The sequence below is a fragment of the Stigmatopora nigra genome, chromosome 8, assembly GCF_051989575.1.
Source record: "Stigmatopora nigra isolate UIUO_SnigA chromosome 8, RoL_Snig_1.1, whole genome shotgun sequence".
In the NCBI taxonomy this organism is placed as follows: Eukaryota; Metazoa; Chordata; class Actinopteri; order Syngnathiformes; family Syngnathidae; genus Stigmatopora; species Stigmatopora nigra.
In genome coordinates, this window is record NC_135515.1 from 2,531,640 (window position 1) to 2,554,490 (window position 22,851).

A 22,851-nucleotide genomic window follows, 5' to 3' on the forward strand; every position below is an offset into this window, starting at 1 on the left:
ATGTGTGACGTGAGCATCTGACGTTTGACGTCGGTTCGTCACCGGCCGAGCCCAGTTACCCGTTCGTGACAACGACCCCCACCTCCTCGGACCGGACCGTAGGCACCGGAGCCATCTCGTTCCCATGAAATCATGTAGCTAGCTTGCACTATTCGACATATTTCAAAGCCAAGGAGGTTTCGTCGGTAAGTGAGAATTCTTCCAGCTCCAAATATTGCCGTTTAATTCGACGTTTTGGAGCTAGCTGAAGCAGCTAGTGTTTAGCTTTGCTAAGATGATGGCGGACGGAGAGTGCCCGACTGCTCCGTTATTATGATCCAGCGGCCGGCTTACAAAATGCGACTGACGTGGTGCGCTTTCTCTTCGCGTATTGTGTTTTATTTCGTTTATATTCCGTTTTTTTAGGGATGCTCCCGTAACGCCACGGTGTTTTATACCATCGATGTTTATTTATAGATCATCAGTGTGGAAGTGAAATGGCCAAAGTACGTTTTAGGCTCGGAAAAAACAGGCTACAATAGCAGAGTGTATATAATGTGTGTATTTTCTTACTTAATAGAGACATCAATAACGATTAAGCCACCAAATGTTTTGGGAATCAGCATGTAAACCATATAACGGTATAATGTACACTGTTATTACCGTTTGGACTACTGTTGTCACAATACAATAATCTTCAGTATATCAATATGAATGTTAAAAAAAATACTCGCTACTGTATTCAGTACTACATTAGCTATTAATTTAAAGGGTCTTGTGATGTCATAGATAATGGTTTTCTGATTCTTAAAAAAATTATATAAATTCAATTCATATTTTAAACTGCAAAAAAATAACAAGTCCCAAAATAAATCAACTGATAAAGTATGATTATGTGTGTGAGAATTGTAGTCAAATATGTTTTTCATGAGAAATGAGGGTAAAATTCTTTCCATCCACAGCTAAGCGAAACGCCAAGGAGTGATGGGCGGCCACGACGACGACACGATGCCGTACGTGGCCAACAAACAGCACGACAAAGAACTAAAGAAGATCAAACTGAAAGATTGGTGCGAGCAAGAATCCACAGGCAACAACGCCAAGTGGCGCAAAGAAGACCAAAACCACTTGCGCAAAGTCAGCGAAAACCAACAGGAGGACCACAACTGCAACATTTCTCACAATGGCAACCTGGAGGGGGATTGCGAGGAGTCCCCCAAAGTCTCCACCACCCGGGAGGAGGCCAATAACATCCTCAACGAGCCGCTTCTCATACACCCCACCGTGGAGGACGATGAGAAGGAGAGAAAAGAGGATGACAAGGGCGAGAAGTCGGAGGATGTCGCTACGGATGGAGAAGACGCCATGACGGCTGGAGAGAGCGAGGCTAAAGTCCCCGGCAGGAACGCTTGCCTCCTTTTCGCCAACGTCAACGCATCCCCGAGCGAAGACGAAGCCAATTGGCCGGCCTCCTCTCAGGACAATGCCCCCGATGCTTCTTCTCCGAATGGCAACAGAGGTAATACTGTTATTTTATTTTTTTGCAAGAAAGTGTGTTGTTAAAGTATCCTTTTATGACATTTTTCAGACTCCTTTTGGGATTCCAATGCTTTCGAGACGGACACAGACCTGCCCGCCGGCTGGATGAGAGTCCGAGATACGTCGGGCACGTACTACTGGCATATCCCTACCGGGACCACCCAGTGGGAGCCCCCCTCGCCCCTCGGCAAGGTCGGGGATTCGGTGCTGTCGTCCACTATGTCGCTGGAGACTACGCCGTGTGAGGAGCCCGAGGTGAGGACATAAATGTTATACATGTTATTGTTAGAAATACAATTTGGGCCAAATATTCAAATTCTATTCATATTACTTTTTGCATTTCTTTTTTTTTTGCAAAAAAAGTAAACAGTCTTTATTCCTTTTTTTGTTAGATCCTTTTTCTTTGAAAATATTTGGTATAATAACTGATTCATATACATGACAGTTTTAAAATTCAGGTTTTTTTCTTCCCTAGGAAACCTGGGCTCAGTTTTCTAGCACAGACGAAGGCACCGATGGAGAGCTTTGGAAGGTAAACCCAAATAAATTGCTAGTATAAAAGATTTTTGACAATTAATTTATGTATATTTTCTCAGGAGGAAGGAGAGGTGGCGTCTGATCAAAGCCTGCGAGAGTTCGAGGGTGCAACTCTACGTTATGCTTCCATCAACCTCAAGTATTTCCTCTTCTTACTCCAATGTACCTTTATATAAAGATACAAATAAAAATACTTTCTCACTTTCTCCCTAATCCACAGCTATAACTGCTCCCAGCCCGAGGACGACGAGAAGAAGGTTCCACTCTGCACTGATTTGGAAAGCAAGGTATACACTTTCTTCCAATATGGAGAATTTTTTAGCAAACATATTTTTTGGGAGGGTAATAGTCTCAGAAGCACATTGTAGTGATGTTTTCTTGTCTTTATTGTCTTGGCATGGTGCTGTAGTGCTTTGCCGTGCGTTCCTTGGGCTGGGTGGAGATGTCAGAAGAAGACATGGCGCCCGGCAAGAGCAGCGTGGCCGTCAATAATTGTATCCGACAGCTCTCCTACCACAAACACAACTTGCACGATACTGCTGGGATCTGGGGAGAGGTGAGCACATGATTGCTTAAAGGGAGCTACCACAAATGATGTTTTGATACTATATTTTTGGAATAAGACTTTCTAATAATGATAGATTGCACTCATTATACAATAAAAACATTCAATTTAATTCTATTGTTTTTTTCTGCAGGGTAAGGACATGCTGATGGTCCTAGAGAACGACACCATGAACCTAATCGACCCGCTAGGTCAGACTTTGCTCCACACTCAGCCTATCGGCAGCATCCGCGTTTGGGGCGTCGGCAGAGACAACGGCAGGTTCGTTTTCTCATTTTTTTGCAGTTCTGTCTTGATTTGTATTGGTTAGTACTCACTTGGCACCTCTGCTGGACGTTTTGTGCTATTACAAGCACAGTTGCTTGACAATCTTCTTTCTAACCCTCATTTTTTTGTTTTCCACGCTGCTTTTTCTATCCACACAAACAGGGAAAGGTACACACAAGTTATTTTAATTGGTGCACTGTGATGTTTATGTTAGCATATGCTAATTTGAATGCGTTTTTGTCCCACAGGGATTTTGCTTATGTGGCTCGGGACAACCTGACGCAGGTTCTGAAGTGTCACGTGTTTCGCTGCGATTCGCCCGCCAAGAACATCGCCACCACTTTGCACGAGATGTGCTCAAAGGTGGCCTTGATTGGAATTAAATTTTATGAAGTCAAAAAACTAATTTAAAAATAAATCTTTTATAGATTATGTTGGAAAGAAAGGCATCCAAGTCAGGATTGAGTCATCTCAGCTCAGATACGGGCAAACCTTTGTCTGTGGAAGGTAAACAAAAACATATTTTTATTAAAAACTTTTGCATTTTGGGTCAATTCCTTCAATTTTTTTCATCAGAGTTTCCAGCTCCCAAAAATGAACTTTTCCAGCGCTTCCAAGTGTATTATCTCGGTAGTGAGACTGTGGTAAAGCCAGTTGGTAAGAAAATCATCTTCTTCTGTTCGTCACATCTAAAAAATCACATCATAAAATACGATTTCATTCTTGTCAGGTATGGATGTGATCAACGACGCACTGGAGATCGCCGTAGAAGGCAAAGACAAGAATGATTGGACGCCAGTGTCTGTCAACGTGGCGCCTGCGACGCTCACCATACTTGCAAAGCAGGTAGGAAAATATTTTTTTCCTCAATCCAATGGTTCTTTCTGTAATAATCAGTAAGACAAATCATCATAAACAATTATTATTATTATTATTTTTTTTTACACTTTTTGAACATACCGACCGGTAGTTACGTGGTTATCGCGTCCGCCTCGCACTTCTGGGGTCGAGGGTTTGATCCTGTATTGCATGTTCTCCCTAGAATTGCATGTTTTTTTTTCTGGGTACTAAAAATCACTGTAACTTGCTCATTTCAGACAGAAGAGGTGTTGTCGGAGTGCCGGGTGCGCTTCCTCTCCTTCATGGGAGTGGGCAAAGACGTGCGCACTTTCGCCTTCATCATGGCCGACGGCCCACGAGACTTCACCTGCCACAAGTTCTGGTGCGAGCCCAATGCCGCCAGTCTCAGCGAAGCCGTCCAGGCCGCCTGCATGGTCAGTATTATTTCTTTGAGGTGTTTTTTTTAAATTATTTTCAATTGCTGCTATTTATGTTTTTAACCCCCCCTTTTTTTACAGCTTCGCTACCAGAAATGTCTGGATGCCCGTCCCCCCAGCCTCGCATCCTGCTTGCCCACACCACCCACCGACTCGGTGGCACGACGCGTCAAGAAGGGCGTGCAGAGTCTGCTAGGGAGCTTCAAGAGCTACAGGTCTGGCTCACAGTCACCTTGAGGTGCCCCACTCATCCATACCAGCCCACCCACCCACACCAAGAAAGTCCCACTTTTTCACTCTCATCCTGTCATATTGTGCTTTAGCTGGCGCCATGTTTTTTTTTTTTTTGTCTTCCTATCTCACATTACTCTCCCAATAGATGGAATTCTAGCAATTTTGGGGATTCCTTTATGTGATTCTTAACAGACAGAATGTCTCGACGTAATGTATGCTCAAATGGGCGCCATTGATTGTCACATACACATACACTGTGGATTACCACCACTGTGCATCATAACACTAAAATAACGAAAAATAATCGACATGAAAAGAGAAATGTTAACTCAAAAGCATGAAAAAAGTCAAAGAAACAAAAAGCAAAGCACTTTTTACACATTTAAGGAATGTTGTCACTCCAGTTGGAAGGATGGTTAATACCACTTTTCACTAAAAATAACTAAAATCATTTTTCACTTCTGTCATTTTCACTAAATTGCTACAGAATACTTACATTTGTGCATTTTAAAATGTTGCATTAACACAAACACTCGTTCTAATGTAATTTAGGGGCGCTGATGCCAAATCTGAACTTTTTTTGTAAACTTTTTTTTGTTTTTGCCAATTAAGATTAGTGTTTGTGCAATGAAAAATAATAGCAAAGTCAACAAAACACTGTATTTAATTGAATTATCGTTCAAGTGTGTTCCCATCTTTATACTAAACTAAAAAACGCCATGTTATTAAACACAATACACTTTAGTCTTATACACGATTGGATTGATTTGCATGCACGTTGAGTGGCTCGACTGCAATTTCCAATTTAATATAAATGTTATCTTAGAGAAGAAGGCAGCAATACATTCATGTTTTGAATACACACACAAATACACATACAAATACACACACCTGCTCAATAGTACTGTAGAATGCATGTTTAAGTGTGGGAACCCTTCAGTGTAATCTGTGTGTTCTCTCTGTGAGTCACTGTGTGTGTGTATAATCCCAAATTAGCAGTAGAAAGACTCCACAGAGCAGGTATGTTTGTACAGATATAACTTTACGCACTAAAATGTATGATTTTTATATAAGGAACAGGTGAATGATGATATAATTGATATGTATGTAGCGCACTAGTATAGTCAAGTATGTAAACTATACTTATTTCTACATTAGAAACACTAACCCACCCATGTTGATCATTTTACTACCCCCATGTTGTCCTCACCCCCATTTTCCAAACTGTCCATGCTGATGAACGGAAAGCGGATTTAATTTATTTTTTCTTATGTACATTTTAGATGTAAAAAAAAAGTGTGTGTATATATAAGAAATCACCACAATACATGTCAACATATCATTACTAATTGTTGTCAATATTATCATTGTGGTTTTATATTTGTATCTATGGAGGGTACTCATTATTAATTGTGGTGATTATTATTATTATTGTAGTTTTATATCATTAATTCTATATGGCACTTGTACATGGAGCCATGCAATTCCCTGCCTGCCCACCGGAGGGCGATAATGACGTCAGTGATTGGCATTGGAATGCGTTATTCACCGGTAGAGCGAAAAAGCCGCATGTGATTCAACGCTCTAGGACGCCAGAAGATGGAAATGTCCTTTTTACCACGAAAAGACAAACAAAAACAAAATCGGAACGGACGATGAAGAACTTTTGTGTGCACTCAACTCCATCGAGACAAAGACTTTTGAAAAATTGATGTGTAAAAGGAAGACTTTGACAATCCGTCAGCGTCGCTGCGTCCATTCAGAAAACGCCAAATGGGCCAAAAGGACTTCACTGACTACTCAAAGTAAGACCATCATGATTTTTATGTGTTAAAAAGTGATGTTTTGCATGCATCAAGATTGAAGATAGGTCGTTTTAAAACGTAAATACGCTAGATTGGCCATGACACATTTGTTTGTAAATCTGACCACCACTAATTACTACAGGTGGCCTCTAGACTCATGAGTAATGTTAACCAAATGTTTGTATACTTGTTTGACGTGCACAACACATAATTTCTTGCCTGCACAAGTCGTATCACGGCTGTTATTTTTTTTAGATGCCCGTAAATCAGCCTTGTGCATTTTAAAGGTGAAATATAATAAATGTCACCTACTTGTAATGCACGTTTTACCCGCAAGATGGCGGCGTACACTTTATGCCAAGCCTGGATAACAGTAACAATTTACAGTTGATTTTTAATGTATATACACAATAGTTTTCAAACTGGCCAACAAGTGGGCGTGTTTTAACCTTTTCAGATAGGTTTTTAAGGTAAGTTTCATAGCAGTATTAAGATTTTATGCTTGTTTATAGCTATAATATTGAATTGTGGCATAAGATTTCATTAAAAACAGAAATATTGAGTTGAAACCCATTATTAGGGTTACAAATGATGGTTTCAGGCAAAAAATGTTGTCAAAATAGGGTACCAGGCCCCAATTTATATATCTGTTGTCCCAGAACAATATCTAGTGGACATTGTAAAGTTACTTGACATTCACATAGGTACATAGACCAAACCAAATACAGCCCACAAAGCCCCCTGCATCCCCGTTTCCCAACACATCCCCATCCTCCCCCATCACTTTCCCTGGATAGGTTCCCCCCTCACAGGCAAGAGCAGCTCTTTGTTTCCCCTGGAAAAGCTTTAGAGATGAAAGCCAGCAGGAAGCTAATAACCTAGCCTCTCGTGCAGAATTAGCCCACATTTGAAGAGTCTGTCTGGCCCAATCCACCCGGGACCTTTAGTAAGGAATAAAACCCTGACCGGCATTTAAAATGCCTTCCTATGTCTGCCCAAGTAGAATTCATTTCCCAAGGTTATTTTTGCATAGACAGAAAATAATGTGTTTAAATTGTGTGGCATAGTATGTTATGTATTTTAAATGAATTCATTGTCGGGATTGGCTGGAAAAGGTAAGTGAAAGGTAAGTGAAAGGTAAGTTTTATAACTAGTAGACTGTCTAATAGCTTCATTTTTCTTGGGCCAGATGTGTCATTTTTATCAAATTTGAGTTAAATATACATTTGAGACAAATAGATATCTTGAGAGATCGACAAATGGTTCTAAACTGCGACTACTTTAGGAAACGAAATAGACCGTAATTCAACTTGAATTGTGCAATTGTGTTCTGCCATTATAGAAATTGTAAGGTTGAGGTTATTTCTGCTAAAGGTGTTCACTTCACCTTTTTCTATCTTTTATTTTGAGTAAAAAAACAATCAAAAACACTCTTTATTCCGTGATTTATCCTCACTTTATTTACTAGTTGCTGCATAGTGACTGAATTAATCAGTATTCAACTCCTCAAATTCCCTTTTAATTGTATTTAAATTGTTTTTAATTAAGTTTTAATAAACTTAATGACTGCCTTGTAGCTGAGTAGATTTAAATATTGATTGCTTTGTATTGCCTCGTGAACATAGCATTTTTAATGAGGTTTTTATATACAATAATAAAGGTCACGTTTTAAAAAAAAATGAAAATTTGTGTGGCGCGGTGGATTAGTGGTTTGCGTGTCGGCCTTGCAGTTCTGAGATCGAGGGTTCGAAACCTTCCTGTGTGGAGTTAGCATGTTGTGTGGCTAGGCTAGCTGGTGAAACTCTCTAAATGGACCCTAGCTGTGATTGGTTGTCTGTTCCATAGTGCCCTGTGATTGGCTGACCATTAATTCAGAATGTCTAAGTATCCTTGGATAGGCTCCGGCACCCCCTGTCATCCTTGTAAGCATAAGTGGGTCAGAAAATGAATGAATGAATGCGAAAAAATGGATTCTCCAAGTTTGCTTTGTAATTGTAAGGTAGCATTGAATTATTCAGTTGACTTTTATTAGACTTTCAATTAAATCCTTCATCAATAAGTTATTCTGTTTATAATTTGTTTTCATGGCCTTGCTCTGCATTGTATGGAATCATTACATGCTAACCATTGATTAATAACCATAGCCTACAATGCACACATAAATAACATTAAAAAAAGACCCCCAAAGGCTGAATAAACAAAGCAAAAATATTGGCAAGCGCATCATTTTTTTCCGTCTTTTTTTGTTCCGCTACAGATTTTTTTTTGCACGTATGTCACTCACAATTTTACGTCGAAGAAACTAATCACATGTGTATAATTGTTCCCATAGCCTGATTATGCACGTGGCATTTGTGTTAATGGAGATTTATTCGCAGTAATGAATGTGTAGTCTTGTGGAACATTGCTTTTTCCGCCCAACTCCCGTTTCTTCTTCCAGCTCATCAGCCAATCAGAAAGCAGATTAAAAAAGGCTCCATTTTAAACGCCGCGTAGTCGATCCCACTGGGGTTTCATCCTTTTCTCTCGTGCACACAAAGTGCAACACAGCATAGAGATGGAATTTATTACAAAACATTTCAAATGTGTCCACACTCAGTTGGACCTACATTAAAGGATTAAGCCTTTTTAATCCGGAATATTTTTTTTTTTTAATATCATTTTGGCTGCAATTATGCTTTCAGAAAATGGGCATAGCAGTTTTTTTTACATGTGGTCAAACTGGGAAAATATTATTTACAATGCTCAGAAAGGGAAAAAATGTAAAAGCTAAAAATAAAAGACGCAATCCAATCATATTGAAGCATGTTGAAAGTGGCATTTGTAACCAAGCCACCTCGAAAAGCGGCATCCATTTGTCTACTGGCTTTTGCAATAAGCTTGATGGAAAAGCAAGGGGCTCTCAATCATAACACCAATCAAAAGCGTCAGTGTCTGCTTCATTTATATAAATAAATATATATTTTTTTATATATTTTTGTCAGTTGTAAAGTGCTCTTCCATCAATGTCTGCGATATGACGCGCAAGCATAAGAGTTGGGGTCAAGATGAGAAAATAGAGGTCAGATGACAAGCAAGATACTGGTTTGATTTCACGTAGCGTTAAAACGTCTGCAAACAAGATGAAATGATAGAATACATTATGCATCATAGTTTAACCCTTTATAGGAAAGTCATTGGTTGCAAGATATCCAAGCCATTTTGACCATGCTGGTTTTATTCATAGATGTTATGTATACAAAACTAGTTGTATATAAATCGGTGACTAAGTTAATGGTGGCCATATTGTGTCGGCGGGTTTCTATTGTAGTGGATGTTTAAAGGAAGATTTTTCCCTGATTTTCATAAAAAAATACAGTATCAAAAATTATAACTTATTGTAATTTCAAAATAGACGTGCCAATGACTCTTTTAATTCAAAATGGCTGAATAACGATGGCGCCCGTTGACTTTATAATTCTATTTCTATGCCTTCATGTATACCTGCATAGCTAGCTACCATCTAGACCACTGGTGTCAAAGTGGCGGCCCGGGGGCCAAATCTGGCCCACCGCATCATTTTTGCGGCCCGACAAAGTCATGAGTGCCGACTTTCTGTTTTAGGATCACATTAAAATGTAGAGTATAGATGTATATTCATTTTTTTGATTTTCCCCCTTTTAAATCAATAATTGTCATTTTTTAATCTTTTTTTTCAGTTTTTTTAGTTCAAAAATCATTTTTTAAAATCTAAAAATATATTTTACCCTTACATCGTATAAAAGTAATCACAATACCTGTCCAATTTTTCCACGTCATCGATGCAGTATTTCAAAATCTGTCTTTATGGTCTTTATATATCATATTTTCTCGTCAAATTGCAAAGTAAACAATATTGATTTGCTTTGGCGCAGGTCGCCTCTCCGAAAAAAAATGCCTTTGTAGTTACAAAGCAGTGGGGAGGAAAAATAGCCAAAGCGGGGAACGGGCCACTGTTGATTATTCTTTCTACTCTTCACTGATCCCATCCCATCACAGTTAGCTCATACATATTAATAATAACAGTGCTTTGTTTTAGCCACCTGTATGAAGATCTGAGCTAGAAACAAGAGAAAGAGTCCTTGGGGGAGGTAACCTGGAGGGGAACTCGATCTGGGTAAAAAGTAGTGGAATATTCTCTTCTTAGCATGAGAAAACGTGCAAAAAAATCTATACTCAGACATTTTTGCATTCCTCTCCAAGCTAGGAATGAACTCATCATGTGCTTTTGGAGTGGAAATGCTTTGTTGCACATTTATTTTAAGCGCATTCCCTACAGAAATGGGCTTCCTTCTTTGGTCGTCATAAAAGTGGATGGCAAAATTAGACTTGCTTATTCAAAAATATTCAGTGCGTTCAATTGGGTTTTTGGCTGAGTTTACGTTGTCTGTATTATGAGAGACACGTTTGAAAAAAGAGAATAAAATAAATTTGTGACCGGACGTTTGGTCGCCGGTCAAATGTACTTGGATATTAAACAGTACTTGTATATTAAACAGTAATTATATATTAAACAGTACTTAGATATTAAACAGTACTTAGATATTAAACAGTACTTGGATATTAAACAGTACTTGGATATTAAACAGTACTTGGATATTAAACAGTACTTGGATATTAAACAGTACTTGGATATTAAGCAGTACATGGATATTAAGCAGTACTTGGATATTAAACTCTCTCTTAGATATTAAACTCTCTCTCTTAGATATTAAACTCTCTTTCTCTTAGATATTAAACTCTCTCTCTTAGATATTAAACTCTCTCTCATGAATATAATTTTGAGAGCTGGCTGGCTGACCAAAAGACCTGCGACCAAAAGACCGGCGACCAAACGTCCGAGCACAAATAAATTGAGTTACGCCTTAAACGAATGGCCATGATGAGGGCTTTCACTATTTATTCTTAGATTTTTTTCTAATGCATGATAATGCAAGAGCTGAAACCTTTAAATGTAAATATTTGAAATAAACCTCATTATGGGTCGTTTTCCAACTTCAAGGTGAACATCTTGATCAGCTCATGCTGCTTTGGAAGGTTCGCGGTTTGACAGGGGTGGGGGCAACATGTGCAAACTGACAACGAAGACAGCGTGGTGGCGCCACCTTGAACCGTGAGCGCTGATAACAAAAATTAAGACTGCATTTGAATCTATGTCGTTAATTATTCATGATTATGCAAATCGCATATCTTATTCATGACCATAGACCAAAGCAGTAAAATTCACAGTCAAATCTGGAATTTATCACTAAATTTCTACATGAAATATTTGACTATTTGTCATTATTTGGAAAGCAAATGTAATTTACTAAGATTTGCTTGTATTTTGTCCCAAAAAATTATCTTCAGGCATTGATATGGACGACAATAAATAACCAAATTATTCACAAGTGACCCCAAAATGCCCCCATATTATTAGGATGTGACCCCCTTTTTTATATATTGCGATGGGATCGTTAAGGTGGCCATGACAGTCCGTTTTAAACTACCCAGACACGACGTCCCTCATTAAAGACACCGCTCATGTCCTCCCTCCATTTCGACAAAGTAATCTTGGCAGGAAAGGTCACAAGTAGCAGACAATATCACCTCAATGTTTTTCCTGTTAATGAGCACAGCGCTAATGAATAATCTCAACGGAAAATGAGGGGAAATTAAAGAACACAAAGGTACTCGTGGGACCAGGAGACGCAAAATGAATTGGACGTTTGTCCCCGCCATAGGAACTCAAACATGAGCATTCCCAGCCTCTCCTTTTAAATTAAAATGAATAGACTCACTTACTCGTAACTCAAATGAATGTTTCCCATAGAAATGAACTAAAAACAAATTAATTTGTTACAAAAAACACTAAAAACAGGATACAGGATTGGAAAAAACTTTTTATTTGTTCTAGTTCGCCATCTATTAAGAAAGTAACAAATAACTAGTGGTTTAATAGTACTGAAATGTGTTTAATAGTACTGAAATGTGTTTAATAGTACTAAAATGTGTTTAATAGTACTAAAATGTGTCTAATAGTACTAAAATTAGACTCTTTGCACGGCAGCGCGCTCGTAACATAACATAAACACATTTAAATGAACTTCGATTACAATGCAGACACATATAAATGTAATCTAACCTTACACTAAACTTAATTCTAATTTAGTTTGACATTTTGATACCTTTCTTCTCCTGGGTTGGCTCTTTTGGCCCCGCCTCCAATCTGACTTTAAGATGCAACCTATCGAGGGTTGTTTGCTTTAAATATCTACTCAAAATTTTACTCTTATCTCAAATTGCTCGTATTTCGAGGTACCACTGTACTATTATTATATTATATTAATAATATAAGAAAAAAATCCTAATAATTATGTATACGAGTTCATGTATGGACGTCAGGTCTTTATTTGGGGTGAAATGGTCATTTTTTTTAATCAACAAAAATAGTATTTTACCCATAACGTAGTACATATTGTCCAAGTACAATATGGATAAACAGTACTGTATGTAATGGCGTTCAACGGGACGGGGGGCTTTTAGTACACGGTCGATGTTAAGTCTGTTTCCCGTGACAGCCGCTTCCCACGACTACGCAGTGAAAAGGCAACTCATTGACTTCCTCGCAGCTCACTCGTTGGCCTCATTTGCCGAGAGACGGAGTGTGTCCGTGAGACGCTGTGCGCCGACAGCACAAAAAGGTCAGAGACCAGACATTTCCCATCAGTGAATGGATTGTCTGCTTTTCAACTGCCTCGCCTCGCGTTGGCGCCGTTTTAAAACCCGCAATCTTGGCAGTCCGTGACTTTTCGGACCCTCCAACTGCGACAAAATGCATCGTCGAATGATCACGTTTCAGTCAGTGATTGATCAAATAAACTGGACGGCTTTGGACGTCAATGGCAGCCAATGAGTATATGTTTATGTCTCATTTCTATGGCAACGTTTACACTGGAATATCTACAATGACCGCTTGATGAATTAGCCTTGTGGCGGCGTCTATCGATTGCTATGATCCATAAACACGGATCAATTATGATTTGTTGTAATTTGCCATTGATCAAGTGGAGTTATTTGTCCAATTATATTCGTCCTCACCAGAGCAATAACATCATTGCTCTCTTCTTCATCTTGTTTCCTTCTTCGTAGAGTACAAACACTGCTTTTATTGATTTCCAATCGTCTTCAACTTGCGCTTTGTCTATCGTTCTGAGTATTTGTTAGCAAAATAAATATCAGAATATGGTAGAACTGTTATTTGTATGCCTTTTATGGCGGATAAAAGTGAATATATCAACTAAAAACATCAAAATTTGTGATATATAAACATTTTTAATGGGTGCGCTATTGACGAGCAGCCATTTTTTCAGTTCTTCATGTCATTTTTTCATTGGCAAAACTTTATTAGTCACTTGGTCAAAGTATTCCGACGTAAACCCTGACTAAAACCACATTTATAATGCTGTACTTCCTATGCAAGGCTCCAGTTTTTTTAACTAGGTCTACAATGTCTTCTGTGTCTGTGCATGCTACTGTAACCCAGTGAATTTCTCAAATACGGGACAAAATAAAGTTCTAATCTAATATAAAAATGGAGACTACCTCCTGTTACATGATTGGACTTCCAATCAGTAACAATACCTTTCTGGCCAATATAATTTAAAACTGTGTTTTGCTAATTTTTTGTGTCACAAAGAGTAGGTTTGGCAATGTGAAGTCTAATTTATCGAATCCAGTAAAGTACCCCCCCCGAGGTGATTGTGCGACTTTAATAAGGACACACACACACACGCACAAGCCAATGTTATGGAAATGTATGAGTTTAATTAGAAAAGCGTTGCTTTTAGCGCCAAAGCCTTTTTCGGCGTTAATGAAATCTCACGCTTGAACAAATAAAGGCGGACAAAAGTCATGCATCTCAGCCAAGAAATGCCACTTCCAAGTTTCAGGTGTGCCGTTTATTATTTGCAACTGCAATATATATTTATCTTGAATCATTTTCCATCACTCATAAAAACTATGACATCCCATTTACATCTGCCATTTCATATAAGATTATTTAGGTAGTAAAAAATAGAAGATAATAATTATTATATATCATTATATATTATATATATTATTATATTAATGGTAACTTGTAAATCATTGATGACATTTTAATATATACCTTAATTTAATGTGTTTTTAGTGTACTTAGTAATGTTGTTGTTGTCTTTTCGCTCAATTATTCATTCCGTCTTTTTCCGATCCCAAATGAGAACATTGTATAAGCAGAGTGATAATTAAAGGCAGGCCAACGAGGCTCTTGGAACACACATTTGTCTTTTTTTGCACTAATTGGCAAGATCATTAGCAGCAATAGCCGTTAGCGTAAATGACCAAGACAATGTTTGCTTAAACCACAGACTGTGGGAAAGATAAAGTTGTGTTAAGGTTGAACTTGTCTTAGTTGACCAATCTTAAAAAATGTAATAGTCCAAATGAGATGGGAAAGAATCATTTAATGAAGTATTTATATGATTTCAACTAGTATCTTGTAAAGGACAGTACAGTTGTTGAGGATGGATGGGTTATGTTAAACTTTAACTTGTATTATTTAAAGAAAAGGATATTTGACATTGCCGAAAACACCTAAAATAAAATGTAACTCATTTTATGTTATGATGTGATGAATTTTCATGTTAAAACATGGTCATTTTAACATCTGCATTGGGCAAAATAGAACAAAACTACTCGAATGAAAAGAAAATATTGCCCATTCTTTGGCTTAAGTCATGTTGCATTCAAGTGCGTTCAAAAGGCTTACATTTCCAGACGCATGTTTTTTTTTTTTTTTTGCTCTTGGCTGAAGTCAATGAACATTTCTAAAGGGATGTGATATTTATTAATCCACTTTTTTTCAACACGCCTCAACGCATGTGACCTTTTCCAAAGCATAAATGTCCCAGCAGCCTCTTGTGGAGTGTGAAAGGTTAACTGGGACGCCCGTGTAATACAAGACTGTTACTCGAAAATAGTACAAGATCGGACCCTAAAGCTAGTTTGAAATTAGTTAAGTGATAACTAGACTCTTCTAAGTTGGTAATTTGCAGTTTTTTGGTTGACTTTGTAACTTTAGCATTTCCGATTCAGCCCCAGAACACTCAAAACTCCAATTCCGCCATTTGATTGTAACATTGCCATGTTTCATTGATTTTTTTAATGTATTTTTTCCCTCCATGATTTACTTTGATTGCTACTCAAGTTGAACCACTTGCGCAAAAAAAAGGGCGACAAGTAGAGTTTTGTTCTTTGCAATAACTCCATTCCCATCAAAAAATGTTGAAAAAAGTCGCCCTCATCCGATCTGAAAAGCTTTGGGCTCGCCATCCAATTTGAAATCTACTTCTCTCTGGCAAATGTGTGGATGAAATATTCATCAGAGACGCGTAACACATCTGGCGCGCATCCACCGCCGCCCCTTCCACTTTACGTACCTGCTCTAATGCATGTTTACTCCACTCATTCCGTCATCTGCATGCAATTACCAGTCAAAGCGGCGCGAGAAAGCAAACAGATTGTCAGAGGAAACACTCCCGCTCGCCGTTAATTCCGTCCCCGGCTCTCGTAATTGATTGTTTGAAATGCAGTATTTAAACGGTGGCTGGCTAAAATGACATTCTCGTAGCTGACCGACCAACTACAAAGATAGGATAAGCTGACCAACTCGCTTTCCATTCATCTAGAATCTAGATGATAACTAATTTGAACTGTTTGAGTTTTATTGAGATTTCTTGCACGTGTCATAGCCATCAGTCAGTGTCAAATTTTGCAGATGCAAAACCGGGATGATTTGTTGAGGTTGTCCCTCGTGGGAAAAATGATAGGCTCGCTCTGTCGCTCAATTCCTTGCTCGGAGCTGTGGTGATTTTTATATTGGGGGAAGTGGGACTGTGGATTCTGAAATCTAGGTTTTTCTAGTTTTATTTAGAGTAAAGTTTGAGATGCAGTGGTGGCTCTTTCCACAAAATGTATTGGTTTCATAACCTGAAAAATGTGTAAATAGAGACTCGTTGTATGTGTAAAAAGTCTTAGTACATTGTAAGTTGCGCAATACTACCAAGTACACACTTAAAAAGTACACTAGTTTTATTGGAAATGGGAGTTTAATAGGACTTAACTTTCTTGGAAACCATAATTAGAATTTTGGAATATAGTTGCTTTAAAGTCACTAGAAAATCAAACAAAATAAAATGTGTATATGTTAGATTTGTGGGGAGAATATGCGTTTCATAATTCTAATTTCTTTGGTATCATGAACATGTCATATGTATGCGTGCACATATAATATGTAAACTTGCATTATAGAAATATTCTAACTTCCATCTCATACTAGGAATATAAAGACGAAAGTTATCAAAGGACAATCAGATTTTATCTTTTTAATCTCATGAAATTATAACCTATGCCGCTGCAGCTCTCTGTAGCTATTTCTTTTGTTTTTCTCTTAATTCCAAAATTTGGAAGCTCACCAGAACAAAGTATTCATATTGTACTTCATATTGTGGCTTTTGCTGTAGGTATGGACACTGCATTTTTTTCTGTCCTCTTTGTCTCCTTCGCTTTCTTTTCCTGGCCCAAACCCAAATAAATTCATTACTGCCGTAGGCAATGGGTCTCAGGTTATCCACCAAATATAGAGGACTGCGGCTGATGTCTTCCGTGTGACAGCTGCACGCGGCTGCTTTTTAAGGAGAAGGGCAAACAGTAACCTCAGCCGCCACCGCCGCCAAAACCAACATAGCCGGGAGGAAGTACTGAGGGTGAATACCACTGAGGGATCGCCATATGAAAAGAGTACGCATGGCACTGGATTAGTATATACAGCGTGACTTCACCTTACAATTGACTTCATGATTTTCATTTTAGAAAAGAAAATTTACACTTTATGAACATATCGATGGGCGTTTGTGGTTTGTGTGTCGGCCTCAACGTTCTGGGTTCGAGGGTTTGATCCCAGAAAGGTCTTCACAGTGTAAAATTTGCATGTGGGATTGTGTGGGTTTTCTCTGGGTACTCCAGTTTCCTCCCACATTCCAAAAACATGCATGCTAGGCTAATTTTTATGCTAAATTGTCCCTATATATAAGCGGGTTTGTTGTTTATCTCTCTGGTGCTTTGTGATTGGCTGGCCACCAATTCGGGGTCTGAGCTGGGATATGCTCCAGCACCCCCGTGACCGTAGTAAGGCTAAAGTAGTTCAGAAAATGAATGAATGAAGGATTGAATGAATATATAAGCACTATACTATGATTGACACTTTATATTTCATCTATATGACATTTAAACAGGGATGACATTTGATCAGTTGGAGTCTAAGATTTTAATATCATTTTATGAATGTCACCTCATATACGAATATAGTATATTTGCCACAAAACAAAGTTTGATCTTTTTGTGGTAAATAAATGAACGCATAAGCCTGTTATGAGCATTATAATAAATAATGTGCGTGTATTTTGTAAATCTACCTTTCTTACAGGCGTTTCTCTGGTTTATTTGTGAATAAATTGCCACGTCATGACTCACGAGGCACGTAAACATGACTCGTTGCTATTGATAATCGCAGATGAAGTTTATTACTCACTTTTTTTGAGGAGTACTTTAGCCTCAACTTTCCTTCATCACAAGTAGAAAAATAAAGTAAGTAATCTGCGCTCTAGTGGTCGACTTAATGACTGTAGCGATAAAAACAAAACAAACAAGCACACAGATTGAAAAGCCATGCTCCGTTGCGTTATTTGTTGATTTTTTTTCGAGGCGCCCGTCGGCAACACTCATTTAAATCTGCTAATCCCTTTAACTGAGAATTTTCTCATGTATTACTAATATTTAAATCATGTACAGTAGTACCACTACTTAGGAATATCTATCTACGTCCATATAGCTAACACAGTGCGTGAAATATGTATATAGTTCGAAATTGTTCCTCAATTTATATTAAAAAAAATCAGTTCAAAATACAGAACATTAAACCTGATTGTCTTTTAAATTGATTACAGTTAAACTATTCCTGATTAAAACCAGCTAGTGGATTACAATTGCAGATAACTGATAAGAAATGTCCATTAATATTTTACGGAACACTAGAGGGAGCTGGTCTATTGCCACTTGTCACTTTCAGAACCACAATTGATCAATTTAAATTGAACAAATTCAACTCCACCGTGGATCTGATGCCAAAAGCTTAGCTTTTTTTTGCTAATTTATTCACCAAATAATTAAAATCAGTGTGCATTTGTGTGTGTGTGTGTGTGTGAGTAGTATTTCATTTCACGGCTGCGTCTCCTTGGCCGCCATCCAAGACGCGTTGTTGCGTACCCTGATCACGCCCGGGCGTTGGGGTTTGGGGGGGGGGGAGGGTAAAGAGTAGCCAGTAGGCTTGATGAGTCCTAATGAGCGCCCTTGCTATTGTTTCAAAGTCTCCTGGACAATATTGAAGGCAATTTTCATTACAAGTCACCCCCGTACTTGTTTTGGGGGCTCATGACCCAACGGAGAAACTCGGCCTTGAGCGAATGGGGTGCGTTTCCAGATGAATATGGACGAGGGTTAGCTCAAGTGCGACGGTGTAATTGCGCTGGGATGGAAAGAAGCCTCGAGTGCTTGGCGTGTGCATATTAAAGCCACGTAGCTGAAGATAAGATGGATTTTTTTTTTGGTAGGGTCATTTGCTTTTGTAAGGAGAGAATGATTCATTCAATGAAAATTAGGGGTGAATGTCTAGCAGTTTTTCTTAGAATAGAATTAGACCATTGGCGTATTGTGTGCAGTTTTGCGTTAAGAGAATAACTTTGTACGTTTTGAGATAGGAAATAGAGTTAATTTTATGATGTTTTGTGATTATGAAGACAAAGTAAATGGGTTTAATTTCAAGTTAGTCAGGAAACAGTAGAATTTGCTTGCTTGGTGCACTTTAATTGAAATATTACGTCTTTGGCCTAGAGTCTACAGGTGTTGTTTGTTTTCCAGTTGGTCGTCATCATCATCTTTTATTTGCTCGGACATTTGCGGTCTAAGAAAAGGTGGAATCTATGTAAACATGGCTGCTCAGTCCACGGATCTGGTATTGATTGTTAAAGGCTTTGTCTGGCGCCGCACGCATGCACGCCTCCGCTACTTGGCCGCCCATTAGCGTGCCCTTTTAGCCGCTACGTGAAAGATTCAAAGTTCAATGCCGCAATCACCACCCACCGACGAGATTCATTTGACACGTTTGAAAAGATTGTGTTCTAAGTCGTTACTGAAAATGACAAGTCGTTGGATAGCATTCACGACGATGGATAGATAGGTGATCGATTCGTTTAGACTGGGAGGGGTTTAAAGAGAGGATTGAGAATGGATAGGAGGGTTTTAGGGTCAGTAGGGGGTTTTAATATGAATATAAAACTTGTTTTAGATTAGATTAGGAGTTTATTTCATCCTGTTTTTGGGGAAATTTCTTGGTTGCACTAGCAAGACAGGCATAAGACACACAAGACATTGTAGAGCTAGTTAAAAAAACTGGAGCCACACACAGAAATTACTAACTAACACAATACACATGATATGAAAACAATACTACATATACTTTGGCTGACAATGAATGAGTTAATGTCATATTACATTGTCTTTATTGCTTTGTTGAGAGCATCATACACATAAAATATGTATGTATTCAAAGTATATTAATGAAATCATAGCTTGCATTCATGTATTTCCAAGCTTACATTACCGCAAAAAAACAGATTAAATGATTATTTTTGTACGACTAGTACCTTTCTCTAAGGGATTCACGCATATGGGTAAATTTAGTGCAACGGGCGAGTTGCGACGTAGCGAAGTCACTTTCACACACTTTTACTCTGCTAATTGATATGAATTGCCGGTCACCTTCCCGGCCGGCCTCGGCGTCCTCGACGCATGAAGGCTTCTGCGAGCTGGCAGCAAACTTCATTAGGGAGCCAAATGAGCACCTTGGCAACCGGGCTCGCAAATCCGCCACGCCTACGTACAGAGCGAGCGCAGTGACGAAAACGTGAAGCAATTTCATATTTTTTTTTTCCATTTTATAGTACTTTGGCTGGGCCAAACTAGTTACCGTATTTTCACGACTATAAGGCGCACCTAAGTCTTATATTTTCTCCAAAATAGACAGTGCACCTTATAATCCAGTGCACCTTATATATGGAAAAAGCAGAAAACCAAATAACGAAAAACCACCACTGTCTGATATTAAAAAAACACAAACGCCTCAAGTGAAACAATACTGTTAAATATGCAGATGCCATCTTAGTTTACAACATCTTTCATCATATAGCTCCTCCCCCACTGCAAGATTTTCTACAAAAAAATCCAATACAGTGCGCCTTATATTACAGTGCGCCTTATAATCCAGTGCGCCTTATAATACAGTGCGCCTTATAATACAGTGCGCCTTATAATACAGTGCGCCTTATAATACAGTGCGCCTTATAATGCAGTGCGCCTTATAATACAGTGCACCTTATAATACAGTGCGCCTTATAATACAGTGCGCCTTATAATGCAGTGCGCCTTATAATACAGTGCGCCTTATAATACAGTGCGCCTTACAATACAGTGCGCCTTATAATACAGTGCGCCTTATATATGGAAAAATGTCATTAATTGAGGGTGCGCCTTATAATGCGGTGCGCCTTATAGTCGTGAAAATACGGTATGTTGTGGTGTTTAGTCTATAGTTATGCAAGTAAATGTTATTATTTGGCATATGAATGGAGGTTGGATTTGCAATTTCGATGAACATGCATCTTTCTTAATTCCATATTTTTACATTGCTTTGTCATGGAAAATGTTAAAAAAAACTTGATGAGGGCTTTCAGTGATTTAAAAGAAGAAAAAATATATATACTCCAAGCCACTGATTTGCAATTATTCTTTCATTTATGGTGACAGACACTGTAATGGTCCAAGTATAGGGAAAAAGTCTTGAAGTTGAGTTTGCGTATATGCCGAATTTGAAAAATAATAGGTGGGCAGGCAGAATGAGACGTCTCGCCATGAAAGGCCGAGCGGCGGCGGGGGCCATGACAGATGAATCCACACGTGGAACAAAGGCTGTTTGAACTGATGGATGGAGAGATGAATGTGCCGCTCGCTGCCACTCGCACCGCAATGATAAATGGCGAGAAGCCGGGGGCTGTCGTGGGACAAAGCATACCTGAACGCCGCAACCTTTCAGCCAAAAGAAAAATTCTTTATTATTCATAACTATACAGCCAATCCACTCAAGAATTTAATGTCACCAACCACTTTGAAGTTTGAAACCGAGCAATTCTTTGTTCTAATGGATTGTGGAGGGCATGTGTGTAAATAGTGGTCTGTTGCTAGGCAGCATTCATTAGGGCTAAATGATGGATTCATTTTTTTTCTTTTTTTACCTTCAAAAAGGTATTGTTTCATATTAGAATGAAAAGACAGTTTATATTATGTAGGTGAGACATAGTTTTATCAGGTTTAAAATCAGATTTTGGGCTAAAATAGTTTTAAATGGCGCTCTCTATATAATGTTAATGTATATATTTATATCTGTTCCACTATAGTTTTAAATTGGTATGTTTTTAGTACATAGTTCTACTTTAAAAAGCCAATTTCATTGGAAACATGGAAATTGATATTATTATTTATCATTTTTATCATAATTTTTGCCCCTATTATCATTTTTAGATGTTGCTGGTCAAAATTTGCTACAAACCTTTCACAAGTGGACATGTGTAAATAGTTGCCTGTTGCTAGGCAACATTCATTAGGTCCAAGTGATGGAATAATTATTTTTTTCCCCCCAAAAAGGCATTGTTTGCTTCTAGGATGAAAAAAACCCAATTTATATTAGGATTTTTGAAACATTATACATATATTTTGAAACAAGAAGTCAATTTTACATGTTACATTTGTAAATAAACCACTATGTAGTTTAAAGTGGCTCTGTATTAAATAAATACTATTAAAAAATATTAAAAATAGATTTCATATCCACTGTAATGACCCTACTACATAACTATTCCAGATTAACTTTCACCCCATCATGAGTCTTCTCATAAACCACAATCTTTTCAATTAATAAAGACTTTAACACATCACAATAAAGCCAAAAAATCGTCTCCATCCACGTAAACCACTACAGAATTAGCATAAAAACTGCGAGCTCACTCCATTGCGTATTCCTCAGCTGCTCGGCTGGAGAGTATTAATAATAAAACAACACAATAAGGAGCCGGCTCGGCGCACATCTACAGCGCGCTCTTGCTTTCTCTTGACACACACCGACGGAATATTTATCGCGTGGGCTCGCCGGGCTTCAATTAAATGATGGTCTGGGCGCTCGGCGGGATGTCTCGCTCGCCGACGGATGCCCTCACGGCCGCGCCGAGACTATTCCGAATGTGATCTCTGTTCCTTTTCACCTTATTACCCCTCGCCCTTTACCCCACCACCACCACTGCAGTGTTGTCGCAGTGAGTGTGCAAAGGAGAAGCATGCGTGCGCATACTAACATCGCTTGCGTTTTTTTTCTTCATTTCAACCCCCCCTTGCCTGCTGCATGGTGCTCTCGAGTCTTATGAATAAGGGAATAAGCATTGAACGGGTA

The 22,851-nt window shown here is 38.5% G+C and overlaps 1 protein-coding gene across 2 annotated transcripts; it reads left to right on the top strand.

Moving 5' to 3' along the window:
• The first annotated feature begins 17 nt into the window (after window positions 1-17).
• Window positions 18-5,747, top strand: apbb1 (amyloid beta (A4) precursor protein-binding, family B, member 1 (Fe65)). 2 transcript variants are annotated; one of them, XM_077722306.1, is made up of 14 exons: window positions 18-185; window positions 942-1,498; window positions 1,568-1,773; window positions 1,994-2,050; window positions 2,115-2,194; window positions 2,276-2,342; window positions 2,465-2,611; window positions 2,754-2,881; window positions 3,136-3,250; window positions 3,316-3,394; window positions 3,464-3,544; window positions 3,618-3,733; window positions 3,985-4,161; window positions 4,246-5,747. In XM_077722306.1, exons 2-14 carry the CDS (start codon window positions 964-966, stop codon window positions 4,399-4,401), a joined length of 1,944 nt encoding a protein of 647 aa, XP_077578432.1. In that variant the 5' UTR covers window positions 18-185; window positions 942-963; the 3' UTR covers window positions 4,402-5,747. The 2 variants fall into 2 exon arrangements, with proteins under 2 accessions (XP_077578432.1, XP_077578430.1); XM_077722304.1 differs by having other exon boundaries at window positions 3,316-3,544.
• Window positions 5,748-22,851: the final 17,104 nt, after the last annotated feature.

Coding starts and splice junctions, on each gene's coding strand:
- apbb1 (XM_077722304.1), top strand. CDS start 964: ATGGGCGGCCACGACGACGACACGATGCCGTACGTGGCCAACAAACAG. Junction 2,882..3,135: donor GTCGGCAGAGACAACGGCAG/GTTCGTTTTCTC, acceptor TTTGTCCCACAG/GGATTTTGCTTATGTGGCTC. Junction 3,545..3,617: donor GACTGTGGTAAAGCCAGTTG/GTAAGAAAATCA, acceptor CATTCTTGTCAG/GTATGGATGTGATCAACGAC.